The sequence below is a fragment of the Lycorma delicatula genome, chromosome 1, assembly GCF_047948215.1.
Source record: "Lycorma delicatula isolate Av1 chromosome 1, ASM4794821v1, whole genome shotgun sequence".
Taxonomy (NCBI): domain Eukaryota; kingdom Metazoa; phylum Arthropoda; class Insecta; order Hemiptera; family Fulgoridae; genus Lycorma; species Lycorma delicatula.
In genome coordinates, this window is record NC_134455.1 from 67,645,303 (window position 1) to 67,661,793 (window position 16,491).

Here is a 16,491-nt window from a genome sequence, read left to right on the forward strand (position 1 = left end):
ATGAGACATGGGTCCATTTCGAAACTGAAGAAACAAAAGAACTATCCAAACAGTGGATGCATTCTCATTCTCCCAGTAAACCAAAGAAGTTCAAGAGAACCTTCTCCAACAGAAAGTGTATGGCTACTGTGTTCTAGGACTGGAATGGAGTTCTCTTGGTGGAATTCATGGAACGTGGCACGACCATCACTGCAGCCTCATACTGCGTGACTCTTCAACATCTACGAAGGGCAATTCAGAATAAGCAGAGAGGAATGTTGTCATTAAGCATTGTCTTTTTCCATGACAATGCTCGGCCGCACACTGCAGCTGTAACAAAGAAGCTCCTGCAGCGTTTTCATTAGGAAGTGTTTGAGCACCCACCATACAGCCAGAACTTGGCCGATTTTCACCTCTTTGCTCACATGAAACGCTGGCTAGGAGGACAACATTTTGGCACAGACATCAAGCTGCAGACCAGCATAGAAACACGGCTGAAAACACAGGTGGCTTCATTCTATGACAAGGGTATTGGAAAGTTGGTACCACGCTACAACAAATGTCTAAATCAGAGTGGCGACTATGTAGAGAAATAGCATAAATATGTAAGTACTTGTTACAAATAAAAAATTATTTATTTTCACTGTGGTTTTAATTTCGTGACCGATCGGACCTTGAAAAAAAATAACCCTTGTAATGAGACAACAGCTGTAGTTTGAAAAAACCTTATTCTGAATCTGCATTTACATGTTCCTTTTTAAAATAGTCTCCCTTAAATATGATACACTGCTTCCAGTGCTTGATCCACTGTTAAAACTCAAAATCCAGGCCATCTTTCAAAAACACTTTGCATTTCACCTCCATGGCTTTTACAACCTCTAGATTCATCTCAAATGTTCACACTTTCAGGTCCTCTTCATCTCTGGGAATAGCCAGAAGTTGCACAGTGCTACATCTACACTGTATGGTGGTTAAGGTTTTTTTAATTTTTTCGCCATTCAAAAATTCACTGACTATTTCAGTGACATATGAATGTGCATTATTGAGATGCAAAAGAAGTTTTTCAATCTTTTCTGAAGTGAGTCAGCATTATCTTCAGCACACTGTTGTACCAGAGCATTTACAGTTGTCCATGTAGGTATCTGATGTTGATAAATGAATCTTCATGATAAAAAAAAAGTCATGACTTTATCCATACTGCATCCCAACCCCCTAGGGGGAAGACACCAACCTTGTGACATTACCAGTCGCCACCACACCCTCTCTGTTCCAAGCCCTGCAGGGCTTTACTGGAGGTCGTCTTTAGACCCTCTAACTGATTACATCTCACAGTCATCAGCCACGCCTCGGTCGAGATGCCATAGATGTAAATGCCTCTGCAGTAAAATATAAATCAAATTTTGCCTTCATGTAAGCCTCAAACACACATCTTCACATCCAACCTAACACGATTCACTCAAACACAATCCGAAACCGCAGAAGCGCAAACCCCGCGCCTAGTAAAGATTTGACAACACCGTTGGTGACTGTAAGTGCCTCAGAGAACGAACGAGTTTAAAGTTAAATCAGTGCTACACTCATACCAATCAAAATCATGTTTTACGCAAATAGAAATTCAAACCTACACCCAATTAAGTCGACTAATTTAGGTCACTTAACAAAGGGAACGCAACCTCATTCTGGTTCGCACAGTAGCAGGGGACAAACCTTGCACCCCCACCCAGTACCATCATAGTGTCTCGTGTGGCATTACCAAGTCACAATCTGGACCGCCACCGATGAAGGGAAGCCACGTTCCCAGTTGCACAGGTACCATACCCCGGCGGTGCAGCCACCCCTACTAGCGAAAGCCCCAAAGCAAATCACAAATAATACCAATGTAACCATGGCATGATGCCAATGCACCTATCTCCAACTAATCCAAAGCCTAAGCCGGAACCCTAGCCACCCGGGATCCGTCCACAATCAAGTACCTCAATTGAACTCCCTCTGCAGACTTACACATCGCAAGGGTGTAAAGAAAATCAGCCACTATAGACCATTCCTCACAGATCATCCAGTTGGTACGGAGATCCAGAAAGGAATGAATTCTCTCAAGCTCCCTAACAGTTCGTGAACGTTCAACCTCGTATCGGGGACAGATGTAGAGGACTTAGTCCACTGTATCATCAGTCCCGCTATCCAGGCATTGACTAGAATCCACCAAATGAAACCTCGCCAAACTCGCCCGAAAGGCACCATGCCCGGAGAGAAACTGTGTGATATGCCAATTGGGAGAGATCCATCTAATCGCACCTAAATTAGAAAGTATAGGAAATATACCATGAGTGTAGCGACCTGTGGGGGATTCGTCCCACCTGAGCTGCCAAGACGCAAGACCCCGGTCTTCAATCTCCTGCTTTCATTCTGAAGTCAATAGGCTATTTACCTTGGAAATGTAGCGTTCCTTACGCTCATTAGCCAAGATATCTATTGGTTGACTCTGACAATAACACAGATTTCCTCCTGCGAGACTGTTCTGTAACTGCCTATATCAGCCAGCAAGAGCAGTCGCTGGGCCCACAGCAAAATGTCCACACAATACCTAAAAGCCATGTGGTGAGCCCAGACAGCACTCAGCATAATAGCTTTGCTGATACCTTTGTAAAGGATATGCATGGTACAGTAATTCAAACTCTAATCGGGATGAACGACTACGGATTCCATAAGAAGCATCAGCAGCGTTTTTTGCTACATACTGTAGATGTTCCTTGATCCAAAAATTCTCATCAAAGAATACCCAGGTATTTTTGAGTCGTAACGTACCAAATGAGGAGACCAGCCATCTGAACCTGCATTCATCGGGAGGCAGCCAATCAGCCCTTAAGCAACATCATTGTGGTTTTCTCTGGACTGAAAATCATCTTATATTGGAGACTCCATAATCGAAGTGTCTCACAAGCACAAGCAGCTCGGAATTCTACCTCATTACGTGAATCCACTTCAATCAGTAGCAGCGCGTTGTCAGCAGAAGCAATGACACGACAATCACATGGCAACCTTAAACACAACATCGAATCGATTTCTATGATCCACAGAAGGGGACTCAGAACATTGCCCTGAGGGCATCCTTTAGTTAAAGGACAGTCTTACAAACCTCCGAGCCGCCATCACGCAGGGAAACAGTTCGATGGCTGAAATAACTTGAGTGCACTTCTAGTTCGTTTCGTGTACACTTAAACTTTTGCATCTGAAACAGGGCAGAAAGCTACCATAAGTTGTTAAATGCCCAGAAAGATCCTTAACACATATTTACATAGACTGGAGGAAGCTTTTATCCATCAACTTTAGTATGGCATCCTCAGTGCTCTTGCCCAGTCAGAAACCATACTGGTTGTCCACTAGCAAATGATCAGTGGACAAATGATCAGCCAATCTAACATTAATACGCAAATATAGGACCTTCTCAAAAATCTTGCCAATCACTGGTAAGAACGTTAATGGACGGTAAGAAGAACTAACAGCAGGATCTTTGTCGCCACCTTTGAACAACACCAAGTCTCCATGCCAGAAAGTGGCCGGCAAACAGCAACCTATTACACACTCTAGTTAGAGGACTAAGGACCACTGGAAGTGCTCAGATGAGAAGCTTCACTGTGATACAATCATATCCAGGGGCCTTGTGCCATGCCATGCTACAGATCACCTGGTGCACTTCCACCTCAGCAATCTCAGAAGATTGTATGTTGGTCTCAAAAATTGTGACTTCCCGCCTGACACGCCAGTGGTATGAAACCTCACCCACCATAGTGTCATCCGGGAGCAAATCATTCAGCAAAATATTAAGGACACGGTACTTATCAATTACCACACCCTCGCATGTTGACAAAGCTGACAAGACATCTTTCAAAATAACTATTATTCAATAACAGCTAATAACTAGAAAACATTGTTCAAATAATGCATAGAACTGGTAAGGCCAAAAATAAAAATTAATAACATGGAGTGAATGATATACATTTTTTAAAAATATTCTGAATGATCTGTTAAGACTATAAAATTTTGAATTATGTTAACGGCTAGTAAAAATTAGTTCTATTTCAACTCTCTTAGAAACTAATGAATTTGCCTGCTCCAATATAAAATGTTATTTTAATGAGATCAGTATTTTCCAAAATTTCTGCAGATTACTTGTAGATAACAATGTTTATAAATAAAAAATCTGGATATCAACAATTTTCTGCAAAATTAATTATTTGAAATTTAACAGTAATAAAATTATTTTTAAAACTTAAAATTTAACACTAACATCAGACTCAATATTTTTTAATAATTTTGAAATGAACAAATCATGAGTTTCTTGAAGATTACTATATTGTTGTAATGTTCTAAATTAACAAAAATAATGATCTGTTGGATTATGACACACACACTGACAAGCACGCGTATGCATGCAAATGAGTGCACTGAAACTGGTATAATTTTTTTTAATCACGTAATTTCTAATACTGATGGTGTACAACTGAATTATTCTATTGTCTGATAGATGAGGTCTCTACAGTAAATTAAAATGGTTTGTTAAATATTTCAGTGTTGTGAAATGAATTAGTTATATAAAATACTGAACATATTTTTCATTATAATAAATTAATAACACTATGTGTTTGTGCCAGTGTGTGCATTATTTGTTTGTAGCTTGTTCATAATTGAAGCATCATTACTTACACTTCTAGCAAGAGTATCGTTTATACAGGTACTTGGTGTCCCCCAACCGTAAATAAAATAAAAAATGACTGATCTTTTTTACTGCAAGATTTCAAAACACATATAACTCAAATAGGTATGCGCACACACAAACAGACACACACATACACACCCACACACACACATACACACCCACACACACACGTGTGTGTGTGTGTGTGTGTGTGTGTATGTGTGTCTGTTTGTGTGTGTGTGTGTGTGTGGGTGTGTGGGTGTGTATGTGTGTGTGTGGGTGTGTATGTGTGTGTCTGTGTGTGTATGTGTGTGTGTGTGTGTGTGTGTGTGTGTGTGTGTGTGTGTGTGTGTGTGTGTGTGTGTGTGCACGGGTCCCTCTCGCAGTTCATGTATTCATATAGTTCTTGATAAAAATCAATCCCATTTTTATTTAGCATAAGAAGATTTTTCATCAGATCTTCAGCTCACAGGACAACTAAAGAAAATATATATACAGTTACCATCAAGTAATGGCGACCTTGTACTGGCAACAGTTACTATTCAACATAAAAACATGTTTCTCACTCTACTAAATAACTGTTCTTTTTTTAACAAATGAATACAACCATTTTGAAATGAAATACAGTCTACTAATTCTGTACTGTACACTGTTAAGATGTATTAACAGATAATAAGATATTATTTATTACTAATTACATGGCAAATATCACGATAGATGGTTATTACTGTAACTTTAATTAATTAATGGAAAATAAATTATTGAATTAGTTCCTCAGTAGAACACTATCCTTGCTGTCATAATTTTCTTCAGTGTAATTGTCACTATTATCATTGTCACTACATAAAAATATAATAAAAGATTCTGTCACAGAATCTACAAGGATGAAACAAATATAACAGTAATATTTTTTATAAATTTATTGATTAATAAATACAAAATTCATACATGCACGATCTACACACTTTTGCCAGTGATTTGAAAACTTGAATAAAAAGTGGAAGCTTTTTTTGTTCATAAAAAGTTTGAGGGCAAATCATACCAATTGCACAGACGCTCCTCGATTTCTTCATTTTTTTTTAATCACTCTCCTCCAAGCGATTCTTTCAAGGGCATAAACAAAAGTTGTCACAGTGGGACAAATCTGGACTGTAGGAAGGGTAGTCAAGGGTTCCCAGTGCTTATTTTCCAATTTATTTCTTGTCAAAATTGCCGTGTATGGCCTGGCATTGTCATGGAGAAGTATGACATCTCTGATGGGCACACTCCGTCTTTTGTTTCAGTAGGCAGCTTTTATTGACTGTAGTAGCTGGCAATAGTAAGCCGCATTCACCATTCGTTGACTGTGTAGAAAATCAATGATGAGTAAAACTCCCCTTGAGTCAAAAAGAAATGCTGCAAGAACTTTTCCGGCTGACAGACGGGTTTTAGCCTTTACTGGGCAGCCCTCATCCTTCCTTTGCCACTCCTTACTCATCATTTTTGACTCTGGAGGGTAATGATGGACCCATGTTTCATCACATATGACAATGCACCTCAAAAAATCATCCCCTTCTTGCCAAAATCAATTCAGAAGTCGCTCACAGATCTCCAACCTGACCTGCTTTTGAATTTTGGCCAACAACCTCGGAACCCCAACAAGCCCTAATTTTTCTTAAGCCAAGATGATCAGTGATAATGGATTGAGCACTTCCATAGCTGATACCCACTTCTGACATGATTTGTTCAACAGTGATCGCTGGATCATTTTCGATAAGCTCCTTAACGGCACGGATATAGTCAGCTGTGAAACTTGACTTTGGGCATCAATCATTTTCTACACTTTCTACACTTTAAACTGTCTGGTGCACATACACACTTGGTTCTGGGACAGTGTAGCATCCCCAAACTGTATCTTTAAACGAGTTAAAATTTCAGCAGGTTTAATGCCATCATTAGTTAAAAAATGTATGATTATATGTTGTGCAACAGACAATGGAACCTCTGATCACTCATGGCTGTACTAATGACAGAACAGAGCGAAGGAGCTAACCAAGCTGGTTCTCCCTCTTTAACACACCAAGAATTAAACTCCCCATTCTGCCATGCAGCTCACAACTGCTTACTGTGTAGAATAGCAAAATTATTATTAAATTTGATTCACCCTTATATTAACGATTCTTGGCTCCAATATTCAACTTCAATTATTTTAATCTTTTCACAGTAAAGTTTCCAGTGTTTGTTTCTCATTGAATTCATTTTATCTTCACATAGTTTCTGCACTTCTGACATCTTAAACACTGAGTTGCCTTGCAACGTTATTTTACCTCTGACTATACAATCTCAATCAGGATGGTAAGGTGGAAGCTGCAGAACATGATACTCACTTCTTTCCAACAATCCATCAAATTGGAATCGTTTTCTATTACTTTTTTTCAACTTAATTAGTTCATAAGAAAGTGGTTTAAGCAATTGAGATGAAAATGGAATATGATGTTTCTGTAGCCAAACAGTCACGTCTTGTTTTGCTTGATGACACTTTGGTTGGTGGCACTTCATATTTTTCAGGTATTATGATAAAGAGCATTGTTAATAACTACTACAGACTCAGGAGGAAGGTTAGGAATTAATTTTTCTTCAGCCCATTTCAAATAATTTTTAGTATTCATTCTATAATGGTAATCACCATGATTTGGCCCATGATTTTGCCACTGAATGAGATGATAAAACATAGGATTCATCTATGTAAGTATACAATCTCCCAGATACACTTTCTAATAGCACTGATTGCCTGCAAATCCAAAATCCTTTTCTATCTAGCATTATGCTTTCATATAAAATTTTCTTTTTGTTTTCTGTTTTGCGCCACTTAAAACCTAATTCTTTCAAATTCTTCTTGAACTAGTTTCACTGCCACTAAAATTAGTTTTAATTTTTAATTCTTTACAGAAATTATTAACTGTTGGCAGCTCCCCTATCTTTGAGTGAAATTAATTCACAGTTCACCTAACCACAACTTTATCAAAATCATCTAATCCGGCAACTGGTTTAGAACTTTTGTTTTTCTTTTTTGAGGTGATGAACAAACATTCTGGCCCCCTCAGATAGAAGAAGTTCTATTTTTCTTTCCTTAGGCTTTGAACCTGAGTCCTGGAAATGCCACCGGCAGCTGTAGTTCTCTCTTCACATTTTTGCTTCTGTACAGCAATTAAATGCTTGTCATTTTTTAATTTTCCTACAGCTAAAGATTCCTTCTTCATAAAATCATATGTTTACAATTACAATTTCACGTGCCTGCCTTTGAAGTTTTTTACCTTTTACAACAGACTTAAGTTCAGCCATAACTATTCACACATGAACGAACAACTTTAAAAAGTTTGAACCATAAACCACAATAAAAACTTTTTACAAAATATCACATCATAGATTAATTACTACGTAACAAAATACATGACACACACCAAAAGAACCGTGCCAAGAGGTAGAACCACAGAACTGAACTTTATATACATGGAAAAGCAATAGAAAAACTAAAATTAAAAAAAATTGTTTTGTATTTGAAACATGATGTCACTTTCTTAATACTGCACACACAAAAATATATTGATTCGTAAGCAATAGTTGCATCATGCGTACGCTACTAAGAGATGACTAATCATGGTGTGCCAATGTTTCAGAGAATAATAGTATAGCAGTAACTTGCAGGCTGATCATCCAAGCTCACCGTTACATGGAGGCTATTATAAAAAGCCTTTTGTTTAAAAAAAAATATATATTTTTTTTCTTCCACATCTCTAAAGGTTACTCTAGTTTTTACACATCAAATACTTCATTTCACAAACCAGAGATATTCATTAAAAATACAAAAGCATAAAAACTGTAACGTACCTGTAATTTATGTAATAATGTGGGTGAAGTATCATTAGTGGTATTTCGATTATGTTCAAGGAAGATAGCAACTAACAGCATCTGAAGAAGGCAAAATGGATAACCAAACGTCTCACGTAATGGAGGTGTCCACTGAACTCTGGTACACTATCAAAAACATTCATAAAACAATTATAATCAGTTAATAATTTTGTACCAATGACAGGCTTAACTTTAAAGTGACAATATGTTATTGAATCCTTAGTAAAAACAAAACCTCTTACTAAAATTTAATTTAGTAATAAATTAATATTTATTAATTTTCTTTATGTAGAAGAGATTAGAGGCCCTCATATGGAATAAAAAGGCTTTCTGTCCAATGATTGGACAAGAAACAGTTCCCAAGTTGGTCCACAGGCAGCCTCTAACATACAACACTAAGGATTCACTGACTACAAAAATGATTCAGCATCCTCAGTGTAGAGGATCAAACTGGGTCAGACCAATATCCACATGAACTCATGATAAAGAAAAAGGGTTAAAGGATGAAGGAAATAGGTGAATGATGAAATACGAAAATGTTCTTAACAAGATGGAATGACATATCTTTATGTTTACTTCTACATTTGTAATACATTTACTTTTCTGAACCAAACCAAAATAGTAAATGAATCTTGTTTCAATTTCATTATGACTTTAATAAATCTGTGGTAATGAGAACAAGATAAGAGTCTGAAGATGGGAAGAGTTAGAAGAAAACACATATGAGATTCTAACAAATCAGAAGATAAAAATAACATAAAGTTAGACTAGAGGAACTTTAAATATGGATATACAGAATATTGTTGAACATCAAACAGATGTTAGAAACGAGTACTATGGAAGTATCAAAGAGGGCAAATTAAAAACATATTACCCTGAAAAAACATGAGTACAAGAAGGAACAAGTATTAAAAAATGATCATTGAATAAAAGATCTTCTGAAAGTTGCGTGGTAAGAGAATACATGAAAGAGAAAGTTTATATGAGATAAGGTCAATTTGAAAGAGATTTCTTCACTCTTTATTGGAGTGAAGAGATAATTACAGAACAGCAAAAAGGTGGTGGAGAAATCAATAGGAAGGACTTATGAAATTTGGAAGATAACTGTTGATGATGAATCAACAAAATATTTTGTTGTTGGCATTCATTGACTCGCCTTTCCAATGGTTTCCTTAAATTGGAATCTTTGCTTACAAAATGATAAAAAAAATAAGAATTTTAAATTTTATACAACATGATTTTAAAAAAACGCTCGTGTGTGTGTATTACAGGAACAACAGTAAAAAGTTTTTGTCCTCTCACACCTTTATAGGGTTTCAATAAGGTTTCAATGAATAAGACTAACTGCCATTACAAATATATTGCTAACAAAAGGACATTAAATTAAATTATCAAAGATTTATCTACCCTTTGAGAAAATTTTGAGATACGGAACCAACAAGATACCCATATTTCCTGCCCCCTAGATCAATTGTGATCAAAATGAAATATAATCAATGCCCTATATAATAAATCATACTTCTAAACTTCATACAAATTGGTCCATTTAATATGGAGATATCAAGCAAAAAAACAAGCCAACATACACACACCCTTCCTGAATTTTTCAATGCTGAAATTGTGTTTTTAGGTTAGAGGGGGGGGGGGTCATAAAACATTTTAGATCTATAAAGACCCTGACATGCAAAATCTGACAGAATTTTTATTCCAATTAGCATAGTTTCCCTTATATAGTATACTGTGTAACTAGAGCTGATAAAGTAAAAATATTGCTCATTCTTTTTTGGAGAGAAATGTCAGATATATTATTAAAAAAAAAACTGATGAGTGTAACCAGTCTACACAATCCTGAACTGAGGGTGGTAAGGATTATAGGACCAAATGGAGTATTTACAACAAAAATTCAGAACTATATACATATTTTTTTTTTTAAACACAATGGACCTTACTTAAAGCCTGCATAAAATTACCATCAATTTAATATCTTTTTTCATTCCAGTATGAGAAAACTTATCTAAGATAGAATTTGTTTAAGCTTCAGTACAAGTTTACACTCTTGCAGCAATTTATTTTTAATGTGAATTTTTATGAAAAAATAGGTCCTATGAAAAAACTAATTTATATAAAGTAAAATAATTTTAAAATTGTCTTTCTTTTTTTTCATCTCTATACAATAAATGTTCACCAACTTATGGAACAAAAACCCCCCATAAAGTACTGATGCTAAAAAAAAAACCAAACTTAAGAATGCACTCAATAAAAAAATGAACTGGATTTATTTTTGATAATAAACAACACACTAAAGGTACTTTTTCAGATATTCTGCCAAAACAATTTTCTAGTTGTTTTTAGCTCCAAAAATGAGACTTTTCACCTCTATTTTTCAATAGAAGCATACTTCATAGTCACTTTAAGTTAAGCACAAATTACAAAAAAAAGTTGACATTTCATAACTGTGTCAAAAAACAATTAAATTAAAAAAAAAAATAACATCCCACACACCTAAACGTATGATTACTTATCTGATTGATGAGTATTTTATAAACAGATTATTTTTTATAAATTTTGAAAGTATTGGTTACATTTTCACTTACTCAATGGTACTTTGTAAACTAACAATTTTATAAGAAAATGTTGATAGAACATTCTTAAATTTGATAAAATTATCTTTCAATCTCTTCTTTTTTCATTTTTAAGGGTGAGGGTAAGGGTGAGGTTGTCAGTTCCACTGTTATGACAACATCATAATCAGTGAAACTGACAGTTGACATCTTTGATAAAATGCTACAAACAAATAAAGTTTGATACACTCAAGTGCTTGGTACTAAGTGAAACCACCACAAAATATGTTCCTGGCCAAACTGCATTCAAGAACATTAATAGAATTGTTCATATTCACATAAAATTCTAATTTTAAAAGTGACCATTTCATACACATATATATGATAGTATGAATAATACACAGTATAGAAGGTACATGATAGTAAATGTAATGATAGTATATAATTTGGTACAGAAACTTACTTCTGCATGATTGCTGAAAAAAGATATAATAGCAAAAACTCCACCAGCAACAGAATCGCTGGAAAAAAAGAAAAGAAAGAATTATATTTGTTAAATCAAACAAAATGTTTAAAAGCAAATAACATTTTGTTAAAGAAAAGTACAATATTTAATTATTTTAAAAAGACTTGTGAGCAACAATAAAGATGACAATTGTCCTCTGACTACTGCACAATTTATAAGTAAAGAATTGTATGAAAAAAGAATTTGTTGGGAAATACAATTCCACATGAAACACGATTCATAGAACATTCATTTTTTTTTTTAATTTTAAACTTAAAAAAATAAATTAATGCAGATAAAAATTTTAAACTTTATTATCCAGTTTAATAAAACTAGATCACTTCTTAGTACCTACCAAAGTTTTAATTTGATTAATTTTTAATAATCTACAGCATTTTTTAACATGTTTTCCACTAGAATGAATAATTTACCAAAAGATGAATGAATTAAATTAAGTGAACATAAAACTGAACTGTGTATTTTATAAAAAATTAAATTACTGGACCTTGTAATAGAGTTTTGAAGGAAATAAAAACTACTTTTAAAAAGAGGATCAGTTAACTAACAAGTTACAGACTCAATAAAAAAAAGTTCTAACTGCTATTTTAATTGTGATAAGCCTTCTCAAAATACAACTTTAAATTAAAATTAATTAACCAAATTTTCTTAAACATTTGACAATCTGTATGTGTTTTTAAAGAATTTAGAATAAGAACACACTTACAAGCAAAGCAGAAATTACAAAAGGAATGAACATTCAGTTCAATTTTTAATTATTGTAATATGATTAAACAAAGACAAACAAGAATAATTAGTCATTGGATTATGTTTTTAATAAGGAGTCTTTCAAACTGAGCACAAAAAATTGACAGACTGTGGTGGCAACACTGATTTTTTTTTTAATTTTTCAATATCATCAGTTTTCAGTAGTTAATGACAAATCATCATGGAATTCTACATGCCTTAACAATGTCTACAAATAATCAAAATTTATAATCAAAATATAAAATTGGTTACAGCTACGTATCATGCTTCGCAATTTATGGTGCGCATAATTGGCCAAACAAAAGCACAATTCATCGTTTGGTTAAAAAATCTTAAGAGGATTTTTTCTATTTGATATTGAAACACTAGTTCAAAAAAAAATTCAAGGAGTCAAGGGAATATTGGTGCAAGAGTTCATGAAAAACAAAGTTTATTGGTTTCACATTATTCACAAGAATTGGGCTTTTCTTCAACAACATGGTAAATTTTGCACCAAGATCTTGGTCTACACCTGTATAAGATTTAACTAAATCAAGAATTAAAGCTGCGGGACCACTCTTGGCGTAGATAAGTTAGCAGATTGGACTCTAGAACAACACGAAGTGAATCCAAATTTTCATTAAAAAAATATCACTTTTCAGGTGAGGTTCATTTCTACTTGATGGTTTTTGTAAACAAAACAAAACTGCCATATTTGGGGTTATTTCAATCCACAAATGATTCAACAGCAACCATTATATCTGAAAAAAAATATCACTGTTTGGTGTGGATGATGGGCTGGTACCATCATTGGGCCATTTTTTTTTTTTAATGAGCAAGGAGATGCTGTTACAGTTAATGGTGAACCTTATGATTTGTGATTTTTTGTTTACAAATTTGGAAAATTTTGATTTGAATGAGATGTGGTTTCAACAGGATGATGCCACACAGCTGCTGAAACAATTCAATTATTGCCTTGAAACTTTGGTGATTCAGTAATTTCATGAAGTGGTAAATTCAGTTGGTTACCAAGATCATGTGATTTGACTTTATTCTTCAGATTTATGTTAAGTGACAAGTCTACAGCAACAAATCACTAATGACTGATGACTTCAAAGCAAATATTCGATGCGTTATTGGTGAAATTCAAGCTAATTTATGCGAATGAGTCACATGAAATTTTATTGACTACTTGCTATGTCAAGCAAAGCTGTGGAGGCCATATAAATGTTCGACTACACGAATAATGTTAAGCTTCAAAATAAAAAGATGTTGGTTGATATGATGTGGCACACACGAAATGGATAGTTTTTAAGTAAGCAATACTCCGTTAATTTTAAAATTAAATTATGTTTATTGACACAAAATTAAAGCTCAATACATGCCATCTGAATGTAATTATGTGCACCTTATTTATGAAAAATAATGTCTTTGGGGTCTATCAATTTGAATGAAGTTTTCAAGTCTCTTTTCGAAATCCTTTATCACACATGCCAACATCTATGGAGAAATGGTAGCAATTTCTTGAATTATGGCATTCTTTAATGCATCCAAATTGTGGAGTTCGTGGTTGTAGACAGGCTTTTGAGGTACCCCCACAGAAAATAGTCACAGACTGATAGGTCGGGAGATTGTGGAGGTCACAGAACATTGCCAAAACATGAGATGATGTGTCCAGGAAGCATGTGTCAAAGAACTGCCATTGAATTGCTTGTAGTATGTGTTGTACCATCATCCTGTTGGAACCAAACATCTTTTAAAGCTATTCCTCGTCTTCACAGTTCTAGCCTGAAGAATGTTTGAAGCATATGAATGTATCGAGTAGAATTAACAAAAAAAAAAGTGACATTAACAAAAACGAGTGACATTAATGTCATTTCCTCAAAAAAAAATATGGTTTGATAATGCCAAACAAGCCAACAGAGCACCAGACTGTCACTCGTTGAAAGTGCAGAGTTCATTTGTAAATGATATGTGGATGTTCAGGAGCCCAGTAATGTAGGTTTTGCCTATTTAAGTCCTGCTCAGATGAAAATGAGTTTCATCACTCATCAATAATCTTACATTTTAATTCAATCCCAAAATCATTTGCAATGTGTAAGCAAAATCCTCACGTGCAGCAGAATTTTACACTTTTAACTGTTGCACAATTGGATTTTTATATGGGTGGAAACTTAATTCTTTATGTAAAATTCCTCTAACAGATTCATGATTGATTGCTAACTCACTGACTGTCCTGAGCTTCTGACTAGGGCTCCCTTCCCCTTGCTACGTTTTCCAGAGTCGTTACATTGCTTCTCGGAACTTTATGCTTCTTAGTCATAATGTTTCCAGTTGATCTTAAACGTTCCACCAACTGAGGATTGTGTAACAACTTGGAACAGCTCCATATGCTGACCGAGATTGAACTTTATACGAAAGAGTCACTGCATAGCTGTAACAGACTCATCACTTCTAACAAAACTGTCATATGCGAACATCCAATGTTGCAAGTTCCACAGCTCCATTGCTACTGAAATGGTGTCTCGTGAGAAACAGACAACCATCCCCACCACAACTTTCTCCCACCACCGTGCTCTCAGTACTACACAGTTCAAAAACCATCAATCTCCCCCCCATGTGTCACCCCACTCATACTTTTTGTTTTATTACAATTTTACTTTTTGCGCTGAAAATGAAAGACCCTTTATAAATTACTGTTATACATTTACTTTTAAAATAACTGCAGCACATTGTAAACAATGTGTTTACTGAATTACAGTAACATTAAATAATTGTATTTAATTTCAATAAATAACTATTTTTCTTTAAATAGTAAAAGGTAACAAATTAACTGACTTTATTTATATTTATTAATTTTATCTATAAATCCACAGTTAGTTATCCATTTTAAAAATAACTGTCCATAGCCCATATTTCAATTTCATTTTTGTGTCATTCAATTTAATTAAATTAATGAGATAAAGTTCTCTAATAGCTAAAAAGTGTAATTATAGATAATTAAAGCTGAATAACTTGCTTTGATTATCCCTGCAACAGTGTGTCATTTATTTCTTTTACAGTATACAGCATTATTATATACTTTCTTAATTCTTTATCCAACAAATCCAATTAAAATATAATTTAATTGTATTTAATTGCATAATTTTAGCCAAAATACTGCTAATATAAATCTTAGTCTAAAAAGGATGAATTTGGTACCAAAACAGTTTTCTAAGTTGACTGAAAACCTAACTTTGATGGTCTCATGTACTGTTCTTAAAAATAAATCTTAACATCTGGATAAAACTTTAATGGAACAAAACAATTGCAATTAATGCAAAATAAAAATTGCAAACTTCATTCATTTCTTTTTGGTAGCTATTCAGTTTGAAAATTTCAACAAACTGTAACTTTTATGAGTTTCTACACAAATAATTGCAGATGTAACCATACATTCATTTTTACTATAAATTAACTTTTCTCCCCTGCTTATTTTCAGAAGTAAATATACTGGAAACCTGACAGTGAATCTACAAGGTTGTAAGTAATGAATTGCTAGGCATCCCAAATATGATGATTTAATAAAGAATACGGTGAAATCTGGAAGATCCACTTTATCTTTGATATGGTGACATAATAGATAGTTTGGAGAGCTTAATGGACATGCAAGAATGGTAAGCAGTGAATATGACTATCATAGTAGACCTAGAATGCATATGTGATATAAGTATGGTAGCAGAATCCTTGAAGATTAAAGGCATAACAGACTTGCTTATGGCCAACACCCGCCCTCTTGTTACAAGACCAAAGTCATTTAGTCACATGTAAGAGAAAGGCAGAAATACAATGCTAATTGACCATTAGGTGCAAAGGCATACCACAAAAGAAATTAAGCAGGAGTATTAAAATTATCCCAAAAGATTACATTAGTTCTCAGTAGCAACCATTAATTCATTTTATCATATTTAAGATCTCATTTAACAACAGAGGATAAGATTAAAAGATTAAGGATTTAATGGTAAGAATATTAAGTGAGCTTGTAGTGGATGTGGATTCAGAATTGCAAGCTCAATTTCTCAAAGGCGACAGTTGATCAGAAATGACAACAAAGATTCACATTGCAGCTGAAACAACAT

The 16,491-nt window shown here is 34.4% G+C and overlaps 1 protein-coding gene across 1 annotated transcript in view; it reads right to left on the reverse strand.

Moving 5' to 3' along the window:
- LOC142319187 (protein C-mannosyl-transferase DPY19L1) overlaps window positions 1-16,491 on the reverse strand; it is a 60,666-nt gene that overhangs the window by 33,283 nt on the left and 10,892 nt on the right. Inside the window, exons 5-6 of the mRNA XM_075356180.1 lie at window positions 11,588-11,645; window positions 8,543-8,689 (exon numbers count right to left, since the gene is read on the reverse strand). Coding sequence (XP_075212295.1) covers window positions 8,543-8,689; window positions 11,588-11,645 — 205 coding nt within the window. The remainder of the gene's footprint in view (window positions 1-8,542; window positions 8,690-11,587; window positions 11,646-16,491) is intronic.